The 18,406-nt window shown below is 46.3% G+C and overlaps 1 protein-coding gene across 20 annotated transcripts in view; it reads left to right on the top strand.

Moving 5' to 3' along the window:
* mbnl2 (muscleblind-like splicing regulator 2) overlaps positions 1–18,406 on the top strand; it is a 46,597-nt gene that overhangs the window by 23,339 nt on the left and 4,852 nt on the right. For 2 of the 20 annotated variants that reach the window (XM_070957777.1, XM_070957776.1), the window contains exons 3-9: positions 5,996–6,160; positions 7,109–7,312; positions 9,143–9,403; positions 12,525–12,578; positions 13,004–13,154; positions 15,012–15,047; positions 16,226–16,278. In XM_070957777.1, the coding sequence (XP_070813878.1) occupies positions 5,996–6,160; positions 7,109–7,312; positions 9,143–9,403; positions 12,525–12,578; positions 13,004–13,154; positions 15,012–15,047; positions 16,226–16,278 (924 nt within the window). Of the gene's footprint in view, positions 1–5,995; positions 6,161–7,108; positions 7,313–9,142; positions 9,404–12,524; positions 12,579–13,003; positions 13,155–15,011; positions 15,048–16,183; positions 16,279–18,406 lie in introns of all 20 variants that reach the window. The other 18 variants (XM_070957771.1, XM_070957770.1, XM_070957768.1 and 15 more) reach the window with 11 other exon arrangements.

The raw sequence follows: 18,406 nt of genomic DNA, 5'->3' as shown, positions 1-18,406 counted from the left end.
CGGATGCAGTCTATAGGCAGCTACTCTGTGTCTCCAGCAGGCCCGAGGATAGAGCGCCCATTGAGGGCAAATGCAAATGTTACAGTGGTGAACGGAGGGGCCCACAACTGAAGCGCTATTCTGCCGAAGGGGTGGAAGACTGGCCCTCTGTGTCTGTGCCACCCACAGACACACAACAGTCATCACTCTGACCATTCAGCCGGGCTGATGAAGGAGGTGGGGGGTCGGGGAAAGGGTTTCTGCCACTGACGAAGATGGCAGCCAGTTGTACATGGACCATTTGGGCCAGTATTTCCTGTGAATGTGTTATATTCTGGGGGGCTAATTGTGGTTCTCCGATTCAAGGCCAGCTCCACGAGGGCTTGTGCTTTAATAATGGCTCTTGTTTGAATGCATTGGTCTGCTTGGACTAATTGTGGTAGTATTTATCACAGCAATTGCAGCAAAAAGGCTTCTGATTTTACCTTCTGTCAGATTTTTCTTGCTTTCTGGCAAACATCACAGCTGTATCAGCCCGCAATCAGGCCTCACAGATTCATTAGGAGAGATACTCGTTGTCCATCTGTGTCTCTTTAACACGTTCATTCTTAAAATGTCGTCCGCTGACAGCGGAGAGACATCCAGACATTGACAGTCGACATTAAAAACATTATTAGAGGCCAACAAAAGTATGAGGAAGTGGGTCACAGCACTTCAAAATGCATATAGTAAGAGGATGAATGTGTTCCCTCCGAGTGTTTTTCTTATTTAGCCCTGCTTCTGTGTTGCAGCGTGATAGTTATGCTCCGTTTGGGCAGGAGAAATGCTGCACCCTCCTCAGCGCTCTGTCACTGCGTTGGGTTGTACGTTTTGTATATATTTTTTGTTTTTTTCAGCAGATCATCTGATTCCAGAGGCCGGAAACATCCGAACGAATGAATATACCAGCAGCCAATATCAAAAAATGTCCAAAATAAAAGATGGTGGAGAAAAAATTCTGTCAGATTGGATTTCCAGAAGTAATTAATGGGCCATAATTACAAGAAGTAAAAACAATTGAAGGAGCCTCAGTGGGTGAAGTTAGCGTAATCCTAATCTGTTTATGAAATTAGCTGCCTTTATCCCCTCCCTCCCTGGAGCAACGCTAATAAGGAGCACATTTTTATTGACATTACTACAGTATGGAAACTTGGCAGACAGTGATGCTATCTCGCTGGCGATGGCTGTGGGGATTTGAAGGACGTGCCAGCAGTAATGTCTCTTGGATGGAGGATCTATTTCAGGTGAAAACAACTGTTAATTTATCTTTGAGCTGCTTCATTGTTCATTTTTCACCGCGATGCAAAGCACATAATTATCCAATCTGAATTAAAGCAGCTATTAGTGTATCCCAAAGCATGGATCAGCATTTCATGCACACAAGGGCAACGGTGCAGCCTACAATGAGAGGTTGCCATGTGAGCGGCCCTGCTGAAAGGTATAATTTCACCGTGTAGCTATGGCTACACACCGGCGGCTGACGCGTGAATCACAGAGGTGCCTTGGCGCTTTCAAAGATCCTTTTCATAGACGGCTGCTCGGAGGCAGTGCCCGCGATGAATGGATTTCTGCTCTGCGGAGTGGGTGGCTGAGACAGGAGCACAGTGTGCGTCTTCTGTGTGGGTGTTTGTGTGTTTGCGTGCGTCCGCCGCCCTCTCAGAAAGATGAAGGTCTGAAACCAGATGACGGCACAGCGCTGTCATCAGCTGCGCACGTTGCTTTTTAGCGCCCTCGCTGTCACACCGGCGGGACACTTCGGCGCTCAGACCAGGAGCTGTAAGCACATGTGATGCAGCGCCGCCTTCCCACAAAGCTTACCTCATCCTATGTGCTTTGAATTCCCAAGTGTGGCAAACTGCAGCCTGGACCCTCCACTGATGGTCGCCGGTATTACCACACACTCCAGATGTGCTGTAATTGCTATGTATAGCCAGCACTACAGTTATCATGTTTTATTAAAGCAAGATTTACTCCTCCCAGAAAGCAGATGTTAGCTTTTCACCCGTACTTGGAGCTAATCAGAGACGTGATTTGGGTGAAAGCTTTCTGACTGCCGTGCACAGTACCAATAAATTAACACCTCCCCGACTTTAATGAATGCGTCATAATGTGTGTGTGGGGGTGTGCTTTTGAGCAACATTGTTACTTGATGACAGCTGCGGATGCCTGGATGTCTTTTCCAGGAAAGGATTAGCCCTGAATATAGCTGTGGCCCACCTGACCTCATATCTCCAGTCTGAAATTCTTCTAAATGAACTGATCTGCTCTTTTGTGCGAAACCTAATGCTTTAACACCCCCGAAGGATATCAGCCATTTTGATGTCCTTTAACCATATTTACATCCTCTTCACTATCACGCTTTGAGACTTCCATGAGTCTAATAACACTGCACGCATGGCATGTGACGCCTTTACATTGAGATTAACACTGAGCGTAGAGATGTTGCCATGCCAGCGTGCAGTCCAGGTAGTCACACAGAGGGTGTGCTCCTGCTCTTAGCTCCTTCAAATCCTGTTTCATTACTCAAACCAGACTTCCTTGATCATATTTCACCTGTGCTATGCATCTATTAAGAAAGCTGGATGACATTTTACTTCAATATCAATGCTACCTTTAATGTTTGGCACTGAGATATGACACTGACTCGACAAAACACTGAGTAAAATGTCATCATTCCTGCCTTCAACAGCACTGTCGATGGGCGGATGTGTTTGCAGATGAATATAGTTCTTCTTCATGCTGTATGACCTTTTGAGGTGATTCATTTTACTGAAAATAACGGATGTTTCTAGAATTGAATGCTGCGCCGAATTCTTTCACCATTTTTTAATAGTGTTGGAACTTCCATTACCATGACAGCCCCGGTGGAGGTACTTCATTTATTTGCTTCAAACTAGACAAAAAGGAAGACCGCAGACAAATCAAAGCTAATTTATGCAAAGACCAGGCGCAGTGCTGCGATAGATCACGAGCGCATCAGCGAGGAAGGGCTCTCAAACAAAGTTTGACAGGATGAAAAAGAGGTTTTTACGAGTCCAAGGCCTGCACTTAGTACGACAGCACCTGCGCGTTACGAAACACTCTCCCGTTTACCTCATGGCTTTAAATGGAGAATAATCGTGATCAATCGTGAAAAGCATGTGTAGCTCGCAGGCTGTAGATGAACTGAACATGGAGCAAAAGAGGAGGCTTTACCCGAAGTCCACATAACTGACAAAGTGTGTGGTGAGCATCTGTGGCGGTGTGTGTTTGTGTGTCTTTATGTGTGTGCGTCTGCGTCTGTGATCTCTGCAGGGTGTGATGGTGATGCTGCGCTTCCCTGCAGACTCGGTTTGGGACGCCGTCCAGAGCTCAGCTTCAGCACCAGCTCCCTCTTCTCGCGCACACGCAGTCACACCCGCCCACACAGCTTCTCCCGCAAACGCACACATGCACTGTCACACCTGCCCACGCATCCTCTCTCTTGGATGCAGATACACAAGGCACACACACACACACACACACCTTTTCTCAGTGTCAGTGGCGGCGCATGCTGTAAGGCTCCAATTAGTTTTGGCACCTCTGAGGGCTTTAGTTGCGGGGTTCAGCACTAACATTATTCCTCTGGTCTGGACAGGGCTTAACAGAACTGTGTGTGTGCGCAGCAGTGTGTTTATGGGTGCATGTGTGCCTGCGCCGGTGTGTGTGGGCGATGCTTGTTGTGATTGTGTGATTTAATATGCATATGTGTGGGCAGGTGTGATTTTATGCATGTGAATTGTGTGTGGGGGGGGGGGTATGTAGAGGTCAGTCCAGTCTCACTCGAGCTGCTCCAGGATCTGTTTGAATGTCGAATCTGTTGTCTGACACTTGTGCCGCCAGCTTGTGCGTCTCATACACCAAACGCCTTAATTCTTGTGTTTGTGTGTTTATTAATGTGAAAGTCTCTGCAGACTTAATATCCTTTGGGGCAGCTTCAAATCAGCTGAAAGAAAAGTAATTGGAACAATACCAGTGGTGTGTTTGATGCTCTGTGGGGTGTCTTTAATATCTGTCAGGAAGCAAAAGAAAGCCAGGTTTTATTAGTTTTTCCTTTGATGAGACTTGGAGATTATTGGTTATTTACACTGAGAACCAGGCTGATATCTTGAGTAGCTGCCCACCTGATGTACAAATAAAGAGGGTCTCCGTGCGACCACATAGATCTGAACAGGTTTGGTGGCTAATTTAAATCCCTGCGGCGTGGTGAGGGACACTCTGGGCTTTCAAGCCTTTGTGTTAACAGAAATAATCCATATCGTGCTTTTATTCATGTGCATCACGGCCCAAGGGATGTGTTCCAGTTATGTGCTTTACCAAGAATAGTATAAGAATAAGGAATATTTTATTGCTTTTTTTTTCTTTTGAGGTTTGCAGACCTCTGGATGCTCAGCTGATAATACTGACAAGACCAAATAACACAATATATTTTTGTTAACATATGCATCAATATCAATATTGTGTCAGTCAAATGTGACACACAATCAAATCAATTACTCTCTCTACTATCACAAGTAGCTTAACAAGGTTATTTGTACAAACACAGGCGGTTCATTATAGAAGACAAGTGACACATCTAACTTGAATGCAGTCATTACTGGTCTTATTAGTTCCACCTGTGTGTTTCCTGTTGCGACAGGAACGCAGTCAGGGCGCATTTAAATCATCGTGTTCGCGAAACAGCTTCACTGTCTGTGCTTCTGATTCGGTGCTTGCGCTGCCGCTGTAGCTGACTACTTTCTGTTCAATAACAAGTCAGTTCTTTAAAAAATATATCAGGATTTTGATGTATTATTAAATATATCCTCCAGCTCTGCTCGAGCCTGGCCCTTCTGGTTCAGCTTCTCAAATCGATGGCCCTGTCTGGCGACTCGTCGTCATTTTCTCTGTTTGATTCAGGGCTTAAATTGGCGTTTGAGTGCAGCACTTGAGTAACTGAACTCATCCATCCCCGCGTGGCAGAGCTAGAGAAATGACTGTACGGCGTGGCTAATCTGGCTACTGCGATGTGACTCCTTCTTGTCGTGGAGCCAGGGGTGTTTGGACCTCCTCATGCCAGACTGATTGCGATTTAGCTTCACTTGCCCTCCTTCACATTCACCAACAGGTGCCATGTGATGTGCTGCCCTTTTGACTGCCTGGCCTTTCTCTGTTCTGCCCCCTTCCCCCTCTTTACTAATTCATATCACTCCAGTCTGCCCGCATCTTTTCCACTGCTTCCCTTTCCATTTTGCCCACAGCTTGAGTCTTTTTTCCCACTGCTGTATTCAAGCTGTCACTGTGGTGCTCCCTCCTGACCTCCCTCCTATCTTCCACCCACTCTCCTCGCAATAAGCACTGCAGTGAGGATCCATATTGGATTATTGTGCTTGCCATTAGCCTCTGGGTTGACAGTGTAATTGCCTTCATCCACCAGGGTCTGTGCAAGCCTGACCCTGTCAAACCTGCATTTGCATTTCCACAGACGAAGCTGGATGACCCGTCCATCAAAGATCTACGGAGATTTAGTCGTGAGGGCTAGCTAGCTAGCGAGAGCACGACCATTTCCCTGTCTGCACTGAATGCTGGCTGGTGAGCGTGTCCAGGGTGACCCACCAGAGTGCAAGCTAGCAAGTCAGACAACTAGCAATCATCTTTTACAACAATGTTTTTGCTCAGAGCTGAACTGTCTGCTTTGTCCACCGGGGAGCCACAGACATTCCTCAATGCGCAGCACTCATAATTTGTCAGACACACACTCCCCAAGTATGAATATGTATGCTTCCTTCAAGCACTTGATGTTTTGGAGTCAAATGCCTACATACGTGCCATGTCCTCAGGCAGACACACAGCCTCTTCCTCGCCAACCTGTCATCAAAAGATAGCAGCTTTTCTCTTCATTCTGAGACTCGATGTTTTCAGACAAGACTGTTAATGACCTTGTTTGTCTCTCCCCTGTCAACTTTGTGTCCCCACTCAGGGCCGTTGCACACGAGAGAACTGCAAATACCTCCACCCGCCCGCTCACCTGAAGACCCAGCTGGAGATAAACGGGAGAAATAACCTGATCCAGCAGAAGACGGCGGCCGCCATGTTGGCTCAGCAGATGCAGTTCATGATCCCCGGCACCACCATGCAACCAGTGGTTAGTGGCCTCGCTGCTGTGGGAACTGACTGCCAACGCAGTGTGACTCACTATGAAAATAGCTGTGAAACTTAAACTTGTTGTGATGCACTGAAAATGTTGGCGTTGCTCCTGTTAAAACATCTTTTCATATCAAGTTTCAGTGGTTGTGAATTCAACATTTTGCAATAGATTTCGTATAATCAGTTTACTTAGCGAGTCGGTGCAAAATGTTCCTGACATTAGTTTGACTTATATTCATTCATCACTCTCATTTAGTGTTAATTGCCACACGCTTTAACTGACAAGCAGGGCGTGATTCACTGAGAAAACATCTTCTATTCAGCACTTAATCCTCCTGGTGTCAGATCACGGATCAGGCTGGAAAGATCGGGAATTTGTTCTCACGATAGTTATTGAGATGCCCTTGAGCGAAGCGCAGAGCCCCTCAGCTCCGCTCTCGGAGCCGCTCGGCAGTCCGCGGTCGCGCTGGGCAGCTGCCAGGTGTGAGGTGTGTGTTTAACTGCATCAGTGTAAGGCTGGGTGTAGCTGAAAAAGAACATGCTAGCTCAGCAAAATCTTCCCGGGCTACAGAAAGGTTAAAAAAAACCCTCCTCTCTTGTTTCAACCCTCGCCTCCCTCTCTCTCCACTTTTTCTGTGAAACCTACCCCCCCTCCCCTCCCCCACCCCTCCCTCTACCTGTCACCCCCCCGCCACCTCTCATCTTTCTCAGCACTGCACAGCTGCGCCCTTCGTTTATTTGTCTCTTGTGTCTCTTTCCTCTAACTTCTCTCCCTATTTCCACCTCTGCACCCTCTTTCTGCCTTTCACCCTCCGCTTCCCGCCGTCCCTCCCTCCTACATCATTTTACATCTTTGCCCCATTCTTTCGTCCCTGTCTGCCATTTTAATTAAGAATGGAGGTTTTCAGAAAGTGTTGGTAAACTGTGTTCGTCTCTCCATCCACAGCAGACGTTTCCAGTCAGCCAGGGCCTGGGTTCCAGTGCAGGTTTGAGCTACACGCCGTACCTGACTCCCATGTCCCACAGCATGGGCCTGGTGCCCACAGACATCCTGCCCAGCACCCCTGTTATCGTCCCCGGCAGCCCGCCCGTCTCCGTGACCGCCGGCTCTTCCTCCAGCCAGAAGCTTCTGCGTACCGACAAGCTGGAGGTGACCCCCCCAATCACAGCACTCACATGTTATTAAGAATTAGTAAGCATTTTGAAGCCCAAATAAGCAATTCAGGCCCATAAAATGTCTGTTTATACCACCAAGTTGTGTGTGTAGCTGCAGTATTTGTCCAATTTGAACTTAATACTAAAAGGCACATGTGATTTTCCTTTTCAGAAAAGATAAATAGATTACGTTTTCATCTAAATAACACCGTCAGGCTTCTTGCTCGATAGTCCTCTACCTCTGCGTTATCCTGCAGAGCGTGAGCTACGGGACACCTGATGGTGTTACCCCTTCCAGAAATAATTAAGGCTCGTATCAGAAGCGTAATTAGAAAAAAAAAGAGATTACAGTGATTCAAAATTGGAAGTTGCTCAATGCAAACTGGTACCTGCTAGACAGCCACAGTTAGACTGCAGCTCCATCTGCCCACTGGCAAACGGCTCTGAATGAGAATAGCTTGCTGATTGTGACACAGTGAAAAAAGGGGGAGTTTTTTTCCACTACATGTATAAAGATAAACAATAACATCCCTAAGACCTGGAGGTGATGCGTAGGTGTGTGCCTGTGTGTGTGTGTTGTTCTCCGGGAGCGCTATCACTTAGCAACTGAATGAAGTTGGCTCTAATGAAACAGTATCCCTCTGAGACACGCACACACTCCCACACAGTCAGCATGTGTGTGCACATGTGTGTGTGTTCTTGCACATACGTATTCGTGTGTTTTAATGTGGCATGTGAATTTTGCAAATGTGTGTGTGTGTGTATGCACTTATGTGTGTCTCAGTCCCAGAGTGCAAGTCAAAGCAGATCCCCTGTGATTCAGCACGGCCTCTGAGCACCGAGCACTGACTGGTTCACTCATTTCACAATCATTTGGGTTTGGCACACATTACAGTTTAGATAGATGGGATTCGCCCGGCCAGATCTATCTCCACTCTTCTTTTTAGTGCTGTGCCAGTGCTGGAGAAAGGTCTGGCTGAGCCTTTATCATGGTGCAGTGGAAAAAACACTCCGGCTTGTTTGTCTTTCTTTAAACCAATTACAATTGTCTTGGGCGGCGCTAAGCCCAGGATGTACACAGCGCCTGTACAAAGAGTGTCGGGGTGGAACTTGTTTATGTAACAATAATAGTAAACTTTATTTGTATAGCACTTTTCTTAACAATGTTACAAAGTGGTTTACAAAAGAAAAAATAAAACCAGATTAGGCAGATAAAGTGAGAAGGACATGAGCACAGAGGCAATAAAATGAAGTGAAAGAGATCAGATGAACAGGGATAAAGCTACATAAATAAAGCGTACATCAGACAAAAGTTGTAAGACAAGATTTAAAAGCAGTGCGGTGCGTTCAGGTGCATCTTCGCCCCACTGTGTGTGTGAGCCTTCATATTGTTTTTTCTGTCCTGCCTCCACCTGCTTTAATATCATGCGGTTTGTTTTTCTCCTGATGCATCCATTTTGGAGGTTTCTTCGCCATCTTTAACCTCCATTATGAATAAAGGTTGAAGCATAATTATAGACTGAAGTCACCTCTGAGGAGAGTAGTGCTCACGTCAACAGACTGATAACATTTCAAATGTTAACTCAGTCATGTTGCCATGTTTCCTTTCAGTGGTGAAGCCCCTAAAAGTTTTAGTTGTAGTGTTTCTTTCCTTCTTGGTGAATACAGTGATGGCTAATATTGTTTCCTCACATGCACTGAAAGCTCGAGTAACCACAGTTTGTGTGTCTCTGTGTATACTTCTTTGCTTTCTCTTTTTGCATTACCTGTGTGTGCCTGTGCACCTGCGTGTGTTTGCTCGTGCGCCCGACTCTCCTGCTCCCAGGTTTGCCGCGAGTTCCAGCGGGGCAACTGCGCTCGCGGGGAGACCGACTGTCGCTTCGCCCACCCGAGCGACAGCCCCATGATCGACACCAGCGACAACACGGTCACCGTCTGCATGGACTACATCAAGAGCCGCTGCTCCCGCGAGAAGTGCAAGTACTTCCACCCTCCGGCTCACCTGCAGGCCAAGATCAAGGCCGCCCAACACCAGGCCAACCAGACAGCTGTGGCTGCGCAAGCCGCCGCCACAGCTGCAGCCATGGTGAGAGCACAGCACTTCCTACCTACTGTTCCCCATGCTTAAACAGTGATAGAGCAGGAAAGACTTACACAGACACACCAGACAAATCTCAAGGTTTCTGCTTGTTTAGAGTTCTTATAGAGAAGAGCTTGTATGGGCTAGACGGGCTATTTCATAGCACTGCTAAAGCATAGTTTAGCCTTTCATTCGAATACTCAGGGAAGCTTTTATATGGCAACAAATAAACAAGTTATTATTGGAAGTTTTATGGCTATAGAAGCTGAAGTAAACCCAGTATATGCAGTATTATTCTCACTCATATTAGCCCTCTGGTGCAAAGCTGCCGTGCCCACATGCTGCTGCCTGACTTAACACCAAACACAGGTTGTTTAAACTGGAGATCAGAGATTGTTGTATGTCCAGAAATGCATACAGTACAAGTTGGTTTCAAATTCACGTTATCACACAGAGGCTCTCTGAATACACCTGACATTATTCCAAATAATCTTGGTTTACACGACATGTATGCACATGCTGTTGATGATGACACCCACAGTAACATAAAATGTGGAGCACTGCTTTATTACTGTGTAAAACATCCCCACCTCTGCTGGTTTATTCTAGTGGACTCCAGTGTGCAATTCACTAACAATAGTCATCCCAAACTGAGGCCTTTGTATACAGTAAACAGGGTTTAGTGAGACCTAAACGCATCGGTATAATGCCGCATGAACAATCTGTTATTATCTCACCGCAGTCTGCTTTTATTTTCCAATGCCCTTGGTTCATACAGAGACAATGTGCCCCCCGCTCACAATGATAAGCGTGGCTCTCTGCAGATCAGTGCAAATTGAATCAGGGATGGATCAGGATGTAGCCACACGGGTGGGGGTTTACCCTCCTCTGTCTTTAGTCGGATGAGTCCCCCAACAGGCTGAGGAAGAGACGTAGGCACAGTGAGACAGACAGGCAGATGGAAACACAGGCAGACAGACAGCGAGGAAGGTTTGGCAGTGTGTCTTGGCTGTGCCCCACCCTCCCCAGGCTTCTTTTGAATGGTCCTTTGGCTGCTGCACTTGCACACCTTGTACTGCGCCAGTGTGCTGACTGACTTTTTCCTCCATGGCATGGGCATGCTTTATGCGTCGCACATACCTCTCTCATTGGCTGGCTCCATTTGCTGCTTGCTCTCCTTGTCCTTCCTCCATAAATCCACAGTGTGGATGATAAGGCGGCCGTGGCTGCAGGTTAGTTTTGTTTGTGCGCATTGTAGCAGCTGCATGAAAGCAGGAAAACGACAAAGAAGTGAAACATGCCTAGCTAAAAGAGCCTGAGAGCTGTCGCCTGATGTTGACCAGTCAGCACTGTTTGTGTACACCACTTAGTTTAACAAGTTCCCCTTCAGGTACACAATGCTTCATCAAAGAAGAAGATTAAGTTCATCCTCCTCGTGCATTCTCCTTACAAGCCTATGCTTCACACTCCTGCTGTGTTCCTCGTATGTCCCAGTTTATCAACTTTATGGCCCAGATTCCAATTTACCATCAGCAGTTACAAGCCGCACTAGAGGTGAGCAGGGTTAACCTTAGGACAATGAGTCGTTTAGTCAGCACCTTTGATCTAATTTTCTTTTAGCCCTTAGCCTAGGCTGAGGCACTTTTATTGAAGCAGAGACCCATAAAACCTGTATTGCTGCACTGCTGCAAACAGGTAACATCATTATCCATAATTCAAATAGGCTAAAGTTTGCTGGAGATAAGGTTACATATTAACTGCTACAGTTACAGTGAGAAGATCCTATTTTCGAGATTATGTCGTGTTACTGTGCCACATTACGTGTTGCTTGCCATGCTGTGATCTTCCTCATCGCAAGTCGGACGCAGTCATCTTTGCTTTCCATGTCACTTTGATAGACCAGCTTCCATTTAACTAACCACAGTGCTGAAGTCTGTTAACACCACAGTGAACCAGCAATGCATTGTCACTCTTTAACGGCATACAGATCGTTATGTACTCCCAGAAAATCCACATACATGAAGCAAGAGGCTTGTGCATGGACCCCTTAAGTGCTGTGCTCATCACACTCATGTCATCTTTTTTTCCCTCTCAGCAGTGACATCAAATGTAAGGATATTTTTAATAGATAAACAAAAGAAAAAGCTTGTCACAAAACAATGTATAACCCCCTCATTAGGTTGGCTTCATTCTAATATTACACTAGATTTGAAGATATTGGTTGCAGTGTAAGAATAAACAGAGCTCCACATTCTGTGATTGAACTACGACGTTGCCTCACATTGCGTCACCTCGCCGCGTCCATTGATCACACTGACATGATGCAGATTTAGTGTGAGGTTCGTCACTTATTTCAGACCCAGCAGCGCACAGAAAAGGACGTGATTGTTAAACTACCTTTAGTTAGGACTACTTATCGTACACGCGGGCGAGAGCACTTCAGCAGCCTCTTGTTAGTACTAGTGTTTAAAACCAGCCCACGCTAACGGGTCCAGCTCTTGCTCCCAGCTGCGAGGGCACAGGTCACTCATGTGAGGGGCTTTGACCAGAGCTCACGCTCATCCCTGTCTGTTGTGGGTGTTTTAGGCATTCCTCAGGCCCAAAACCACCTCATACCATCAAGTAGAGCATCAGGAGCCCTGTAGCTACTGTGTGTGTAGGACTTCTTGTTCAGATCTCACAGCCCAGTATTGATAGCCTGATCAGTTGTGTTTACAGTACTGCATTTTCTTCTTGCGTAGCTTTTAAAAAAAAGGTTGATTGACTTGTTCAGAGATAGCTGACGTTGTTACTAAATGCTCTCCCAGTAGTGTTGAAGTACATCGTAGAATCTTGCTTTTTTAACCAGAGGTTAATGTAGATGCCTTTTTTGCTTTTCTACTAATTCAAAAAGTAGCAATGTTTCTTTAAAGTAAACAAAACAACTTTTGTTTATGTGCATGCCTATTGTTTTGTATGTGGTATACTTGCATTCAGATTATTTTTGTTTTTGTTTTTTTCCTTCTCACCTATCCACAATGCAATGCTGTCCCCCATGACGCACCTCTGCTTGCTGTTACCTGTATGTTAATACGCTTGAATCCCATTGGCCCACTGCCATCATGTGCTCGCTGCCTGCTAATTAAAGACTCAGTCGACTGCCAAAGCAATGAAGCGACCCCTCGAGGCAACTGTAGACCTGGTACTTTGACCTTTCACCTTTTGCTTTGCATGTAGCTTCTTTAATTGTACTGTAGCCACTCACAAAATTTAAGTTGGCTCTTTTGTTTTTGTGAAACCCTGTAAGAGACTTTAAAGTATAAATATTTGTCATTTATGATCACCAGTGGCAATTTGATATTGTACTGTACATTTATTAAATGAACAACTACGACGTAATGTTAAAATAGTTCCAGTTAGCGCACAGTTTTCTTTAATGTGTTCTTTATTGCCTTGCTATGGTGTAGTTTGTCATTGTCCTTGTGATAGTTACAGCAAGTTTCCATTTTTGCCTTGTTGTGCTGTGCATAGACAGATAACAGAATTACAAATATCACTGTTGACTTGTGGAAGTATACAGTTTCAAATCTACTGTGTTGTGCGTGTGTGTGTGTTTTCGGTGGATAGGCATTCCCCCACGGCGTCCTCCAGCCCCTACCAAAGAGACCAGCACTTGAGAAGAGCAACGGAGCGAGCTCCCTGTTCAACCCCAGTGTTTTGCACTACCAGCAGGCGCTGGCCAACGCACAGCTCCAGCAGCCCGCTTTCTTTCCCACAGGTAGGAGCTCCCAGTCCATACACACAGACGTCAACAGAAGCACTCATGAGTATGCGGAGCATGCAAGCACACACAGGCGCAGATCACGCTCACCGAACGTGCTCAGCTAACCTCCCATCCATCACAAATGTCTGTTTTTGGAGTTTCTTCTCTGAAGTGGGAGCACCTCTCATCATCACTTAGGCCTGTTTAGTCCTATATTTCTTTAGGGAGCGACGCACACGAGGAGCCCTGCTGTGCTAATGTTACAACTATTCACTGTCCCATCCCTAAACTTTGATCTAGTGCCTGCCAGTCTGAGCACGTAATTGCCGCCAGGTGGAGGACAGCGCAGGCTTTGATCAGAGCAATAAAAGATATGACGTATTACCACTTGAATATGATCCACTTGTCACTCTAACGCCAGAGCGTACGCGAAGGCAAAACAAGCCCAGTTGTTTCCAACATAAAGGCTGTAACTAGGCTCCAATCTGAAGGAATAATAAACTAAAAGATGAAGTCTTTTGAAGGCAAACGCATCCTTTTACAGCTCGTACTTAAACTGTCGTGACAGGCGTATTAAAAAAAAATTAGAAAAACAATTTTGTGCCAGCTTTCCAAAATTAATTCAAGCCTGCTTCCTCATTCCTCTTCAGTTATTTCCGCCCCAAACAAAACGCTCTCTCTGTCTGCTCCTCTCATAGACACTAACAGTCGCTTAAGCCCCCTTGGGTCACACGCTAAATGAGTTAACTGCTGCTAATATGGTCGCCTGTAGCCACACTGAGTGGTGAGGATGAGACTCCCGTCCCTCGCTCTTCTCTCTACCTGCTCTTCTTGTGTCCCTCTGGTGCGAGATGCCTGACAGCCCTTCATCCCTTCCTCCCTCTGTGTCTGTGTGTGGGAAGTAGCCCTGGGTTAAAGTTGTTTGCACATCTTTTTTTTTGTTTTTTAAAGCTCACTGTTAAGTTTCAGACGGGTGGGGTTTCTCTGCTTCTAAGAATTGTTCTGCCGCAGTCAACCCGACCCACCGTCATTTGATCCAGACCTGAATGAGAAGCCTGTGCACGTCATTGTACTGACGCTGCATGATACTGCTGTTTGGCTCCGTCACCTCTTTGTTTGGTCTTCTTTTTCTCATTTTCTAGAAATGACTTTACTTTTTGCCTTGCATTTTTATAGCATATACATAAACCTAATACCTTCACTGAAGCCGTTTCATTGCAGGTCTTTTGTAGCTTCAGAATACCTAGAAAATTATTATTATTCAGAATTTAGATGCAATCAAGTGTGAAGAAATGAGGCGGCTGCTTGTGGATCAGTAGAAAAAAGAATTTTATTTATCTAGCAACAAATCACAAGTTTCTCTACAATCTGTTCAACACTCTCTGTCCTTCGACCTGAGACGCAGGAAAGGATAAACATCAATAAACAGAAAGCTAATTTTAAGTCAGTGAGTGTGATGCAATAGTGCAATGTTGTTGTAAATAGGTGATTGATTATCATTTCTTCCTTCACGTCTGCAAACAGTGACCAGTAACCTCAGTGAGGCAGCTAAAGGTGGCCACAGTTTCATATCCAGCAGCACACCTGTGTTAGCTTCATGTGTAGCTGCCGCTGAACGTGAACAGAGTTTCCTCACTAATGCCGTCACTGAATGAGGGAACTCCTCTGCTTGCTGCTGTTAACTGCATCCACCGCTGGCTGACGGCACCGCTGTAACAGCAGCATCTGACCCGAGTGAAGCTTTTTTTTTTGTCTTGTCTAACCTTGTTGTTCTCCTCCCTCAATTAACCCATTTATTTCCTCCTCTCTCTCCCTCTCCGTCTCCCTCCCTCTCCCCCCCTCTCTCTGTCTTTCTCTGCATGAACACAACAGGGTCAGTCTTGTGCATGACTCCTGCTAGCAGTCTTGGTAGGTCCTCACCTTCCCTTTGCTCTCTCACACACACTGTCTGATATGTAAGGAGGATGGAGGGTGGGGAGGTGGGGGGGGGGGGCTGGAGTGGGATGATTGGGCAATATCTGCAACCCTTACAGGTGAGACAAAAGGTCAGCGCGTCACCTCTTGTGGCACTGGTGAAAAAACTGTGTTGGATTGATTTTCATTGAACTGTCCGTTTGTTTAAGCTGAGACATGATTTGAAACACCTCGTCCATTTTGTGTCACCTGGAATTGTTGTAACTTTCAGGTCTTGTTCCCTGTCTGACCTTCTCGCTAATGACTGTCTATGATTGAAATGGTAGCGTGGATGAGATACCGCAGACTGATCTGCTCTGAAGCCGTAGGATAGCTACTGTCTGTTTGCTGTGCCGTGTTGATCAGGAAATTTAAATCAGTTTCCCAGAGAAACGATCTCAGCTGCATAGCTCGGGGCATTTGTCCTTCCTGACAGGGGATGGGAATCACAAGAAGTCCCAGTCGGCTAACCAGCAGGTCTGCATTAGCAAATGGAAAAACGATGACTAGGAGTAACGATTTCGAACATAATATTCCATGAGAGCCGCATGTTTTTGGCATGCTTCCTGCTGCTGTCAGCCCACGTGGATTGAAAAACTACATTTCCCATCCCCGGTGCCAAAACTGTCATTGATTCATTGTAATTGGTGTCTCGTTCCCCTCGACTTCTCTGGGAAAAACAGCAAACTGATTTTCCGTATAAATTTCCTTATTTGTGATTGTAATCAGCTTCTCTCCTCTTGTTTTTTTTGTTTGTTTTTGTTGTTTTTTTTCTCCCATGCTCTCTTTTTCTTTCTTCCTTCCTTTCTTTCTGTCCTCCTTGCTTTGCATTGTGAATGGTTGCATGCCATCTGCCGGTGTAACCCTAACGATGGCTTGCTGGCTCTCTGTAACATCCGCCACCACCACCATCAACAACAACAACAACAACAACAACAAACGATACCGTCAACACACACCACACACACACTCTCACACACATATCACAATGGTTGCCATGGTTACCATAATGCTCCACCTACCTGTCCATTGCTACCACCTCCTTCCCTCTCCCCTCCCCCCACCTTCCCTTTCCCACCCTCAAAACAAAGTCCCAATGATGTACAGTGCTACGCCTGCTACTGTCTCTGCAGCAACAACTCCTGCCACAAGTGTCCCCTACGCAGCAACAGCACCAGCCAATCAGGTTTGCTCCTTTTAAAGCTTTCTTTCATCAGTCCCTGGAGCTCTGAATAAGTGCTGCCTTCTAATAGTGAGCTGCAATAACCTGCAGCTGAGCCTTAGCCCACACCCAGCCCCTCCCCATCCATCCATCCATCCACCTGCACTGGGCGAACTCACGCCGGCATGAAAGCCTGTGAGTGGGTAGTTTCCAGAGAATTGAAAGCAGAGGGGCTTCCTCAGCCAGCCGATGCCGGTGCCCTGTAATTCGCTGTAAAGCGCTGCGCACAGCCCCGTCAGGCGCTCCGTACAAGCACTTCTTCAGAGCTCCCACATTTGCAAAGTAGTAGTTGTGTTGTGTTGCACTACTTCCTGGTTTTGTTTTGCATGTTATGTTTTAGGTTTTATTTTCCACTTTTCTCGTTGTCGAATAAGCCTCTCCATCTGCAGCAGGGGGCGTCATATGTACTGCTTGTGTGCTACGCAAACACACACACGCATTCAAGCAAATACATACGGGCAATTTCTTCTGCACTTACAGCTGCCATGTTGGATTTTTTTGTTTCCTGTTTCTGCTCCTCCCAGTTTCACCTTTATACCTTTTCCTGCTCGTTGGATGAAAGGGAGAGTAAATCATGTGAGGAAACAGTTACAGGCCGCGCTCGTCAGGGTGAGACAGACGCAGGGAAAAGGATCACAGAGGCTGTCTAAAAATGGCCTCTGATAGGCAGCTCTCCTGTTGCTGCGTGTCAGCAGGAGCCTGGGAAGCAGGGCCAGGTTTGAATGCCAGAGTGACGCACGTGTGCCCCATTTTAAACCTGGAAATTTCAGCACAATGCTGGCACTCTGGCCTCACAGCTGGCAATCATTTACGGGTAGTTCAGCGTAGAGGTGCCTCGAGGAGGTGCAGATGAGAAGTGTTCCACAGGTAGAACTGCACCCATTTTCAGCGAGGATGGTCCACAACAAGGCATGAAGAGACCAGCTGAATGTAGGAAGACCTGCTGAGTCTCTGTGTGTTTTTAATCCAAGTGCACAGTGTAAAATGAAACACATTATTATTGTGATCGTAGTATTTGAGCTTTTTGTACCACTTGTACTCACCACTTGTTCTTCTTTCTTTGGGCTCACTGCCTCAGTGTACAGAGAAAATAAATGAATACCAGCTGAGTTAGGAGATAAAGATCAGTTCTTTATAAATTAAACAATTAATGTCAGAGATTGCCTTTAAAAACAGCCTCTACATGCCATCTAAAATGAAGAATGCTCTCTGTAAAAATACAAATCACAGGGTGATTTTAAAGCTGAAATAAAGAAAATTCATTTCCCAGAGATTCCCCTCCGATCATTAACCACGGATCCGGCCCCGGTACCTTGTTCTTTATTGCCCCTCATAGGCCGGCAGTGTGTGCACTTCCTGTGAGTCACCGTCTCTTCCTGTAATTGGCATGCAGCAACAGTAGCAGCAGGAAGCAGAGCTGCTCTTTAAAGATGCATGTGGGACAAGGAGCCGGAGAAACACTGACGTCAGCCTTCGCTGTCTTTCTCCCTCGTCCCCCTCTGTTTCTCTCCCCCCGTCCCCACCCTGCATAGAGATCCCTCCAGCTAGTACACAGTTAACACTTCTAATCACCGGCTGTACTGCATATAGTACACGCCTCATTTACGACAGTCATCCCCATCGTATGATTTTTCAGAATAAACACTCAGACTATGATTGTTCTTTTTTTGAGAGCGCGCGCTGCCGACATCATTGTTTCTGCTGAAAAACAGCCTCTCAGTCCTGCACTGACAGCGGCAGATCCTGTATTTGTACTAATGCTTTCTGGCTAGCAGCAGCCATTAGCATCTCCTGAATAGTCACAGGTCAGGACAGTTAGGACGGGACTCAGTGAGCAGATTGAGCTGATCACAGTCATATGATTCATCATGTGTCTTCGTTGCATCTCCTCACATGCACGGAGGCACAGGCCGTTTTGACAGCTTCAGAGTCTGGTCAACTCATGACCCTCGAAACTGTCGCTGTGACACGACAAGCAGCGACCAATCACATCATTCCATGCCCCAGCTCATATTAACCATGTGCCGACAGCGCTGGGGTCTCTGGTAACGTCATCGCTCTGGCTGGAGATGGTGAAGTAGCAGCGCCCTCG

Source organism: Chaetodon trifascialis, chromosome 24 (genome assembly GCF_039877785.1).
Source record: "Chaetodon trifascialis isolate fChaTrf1 chromosome 24, fChaTrf1.hap1, whole genome shotgun sequence".
Classification (NCBI taxonomy): Eukaryota; Metazoa; Chordata; class Actinopteri; order Chaetodontiformes; family Chaetodontidae; genus Chaetodon; species Chaetodon trifascialis.
This window is presented reverse-complemented; position numbering and strand designations above follow the sequence as displayed.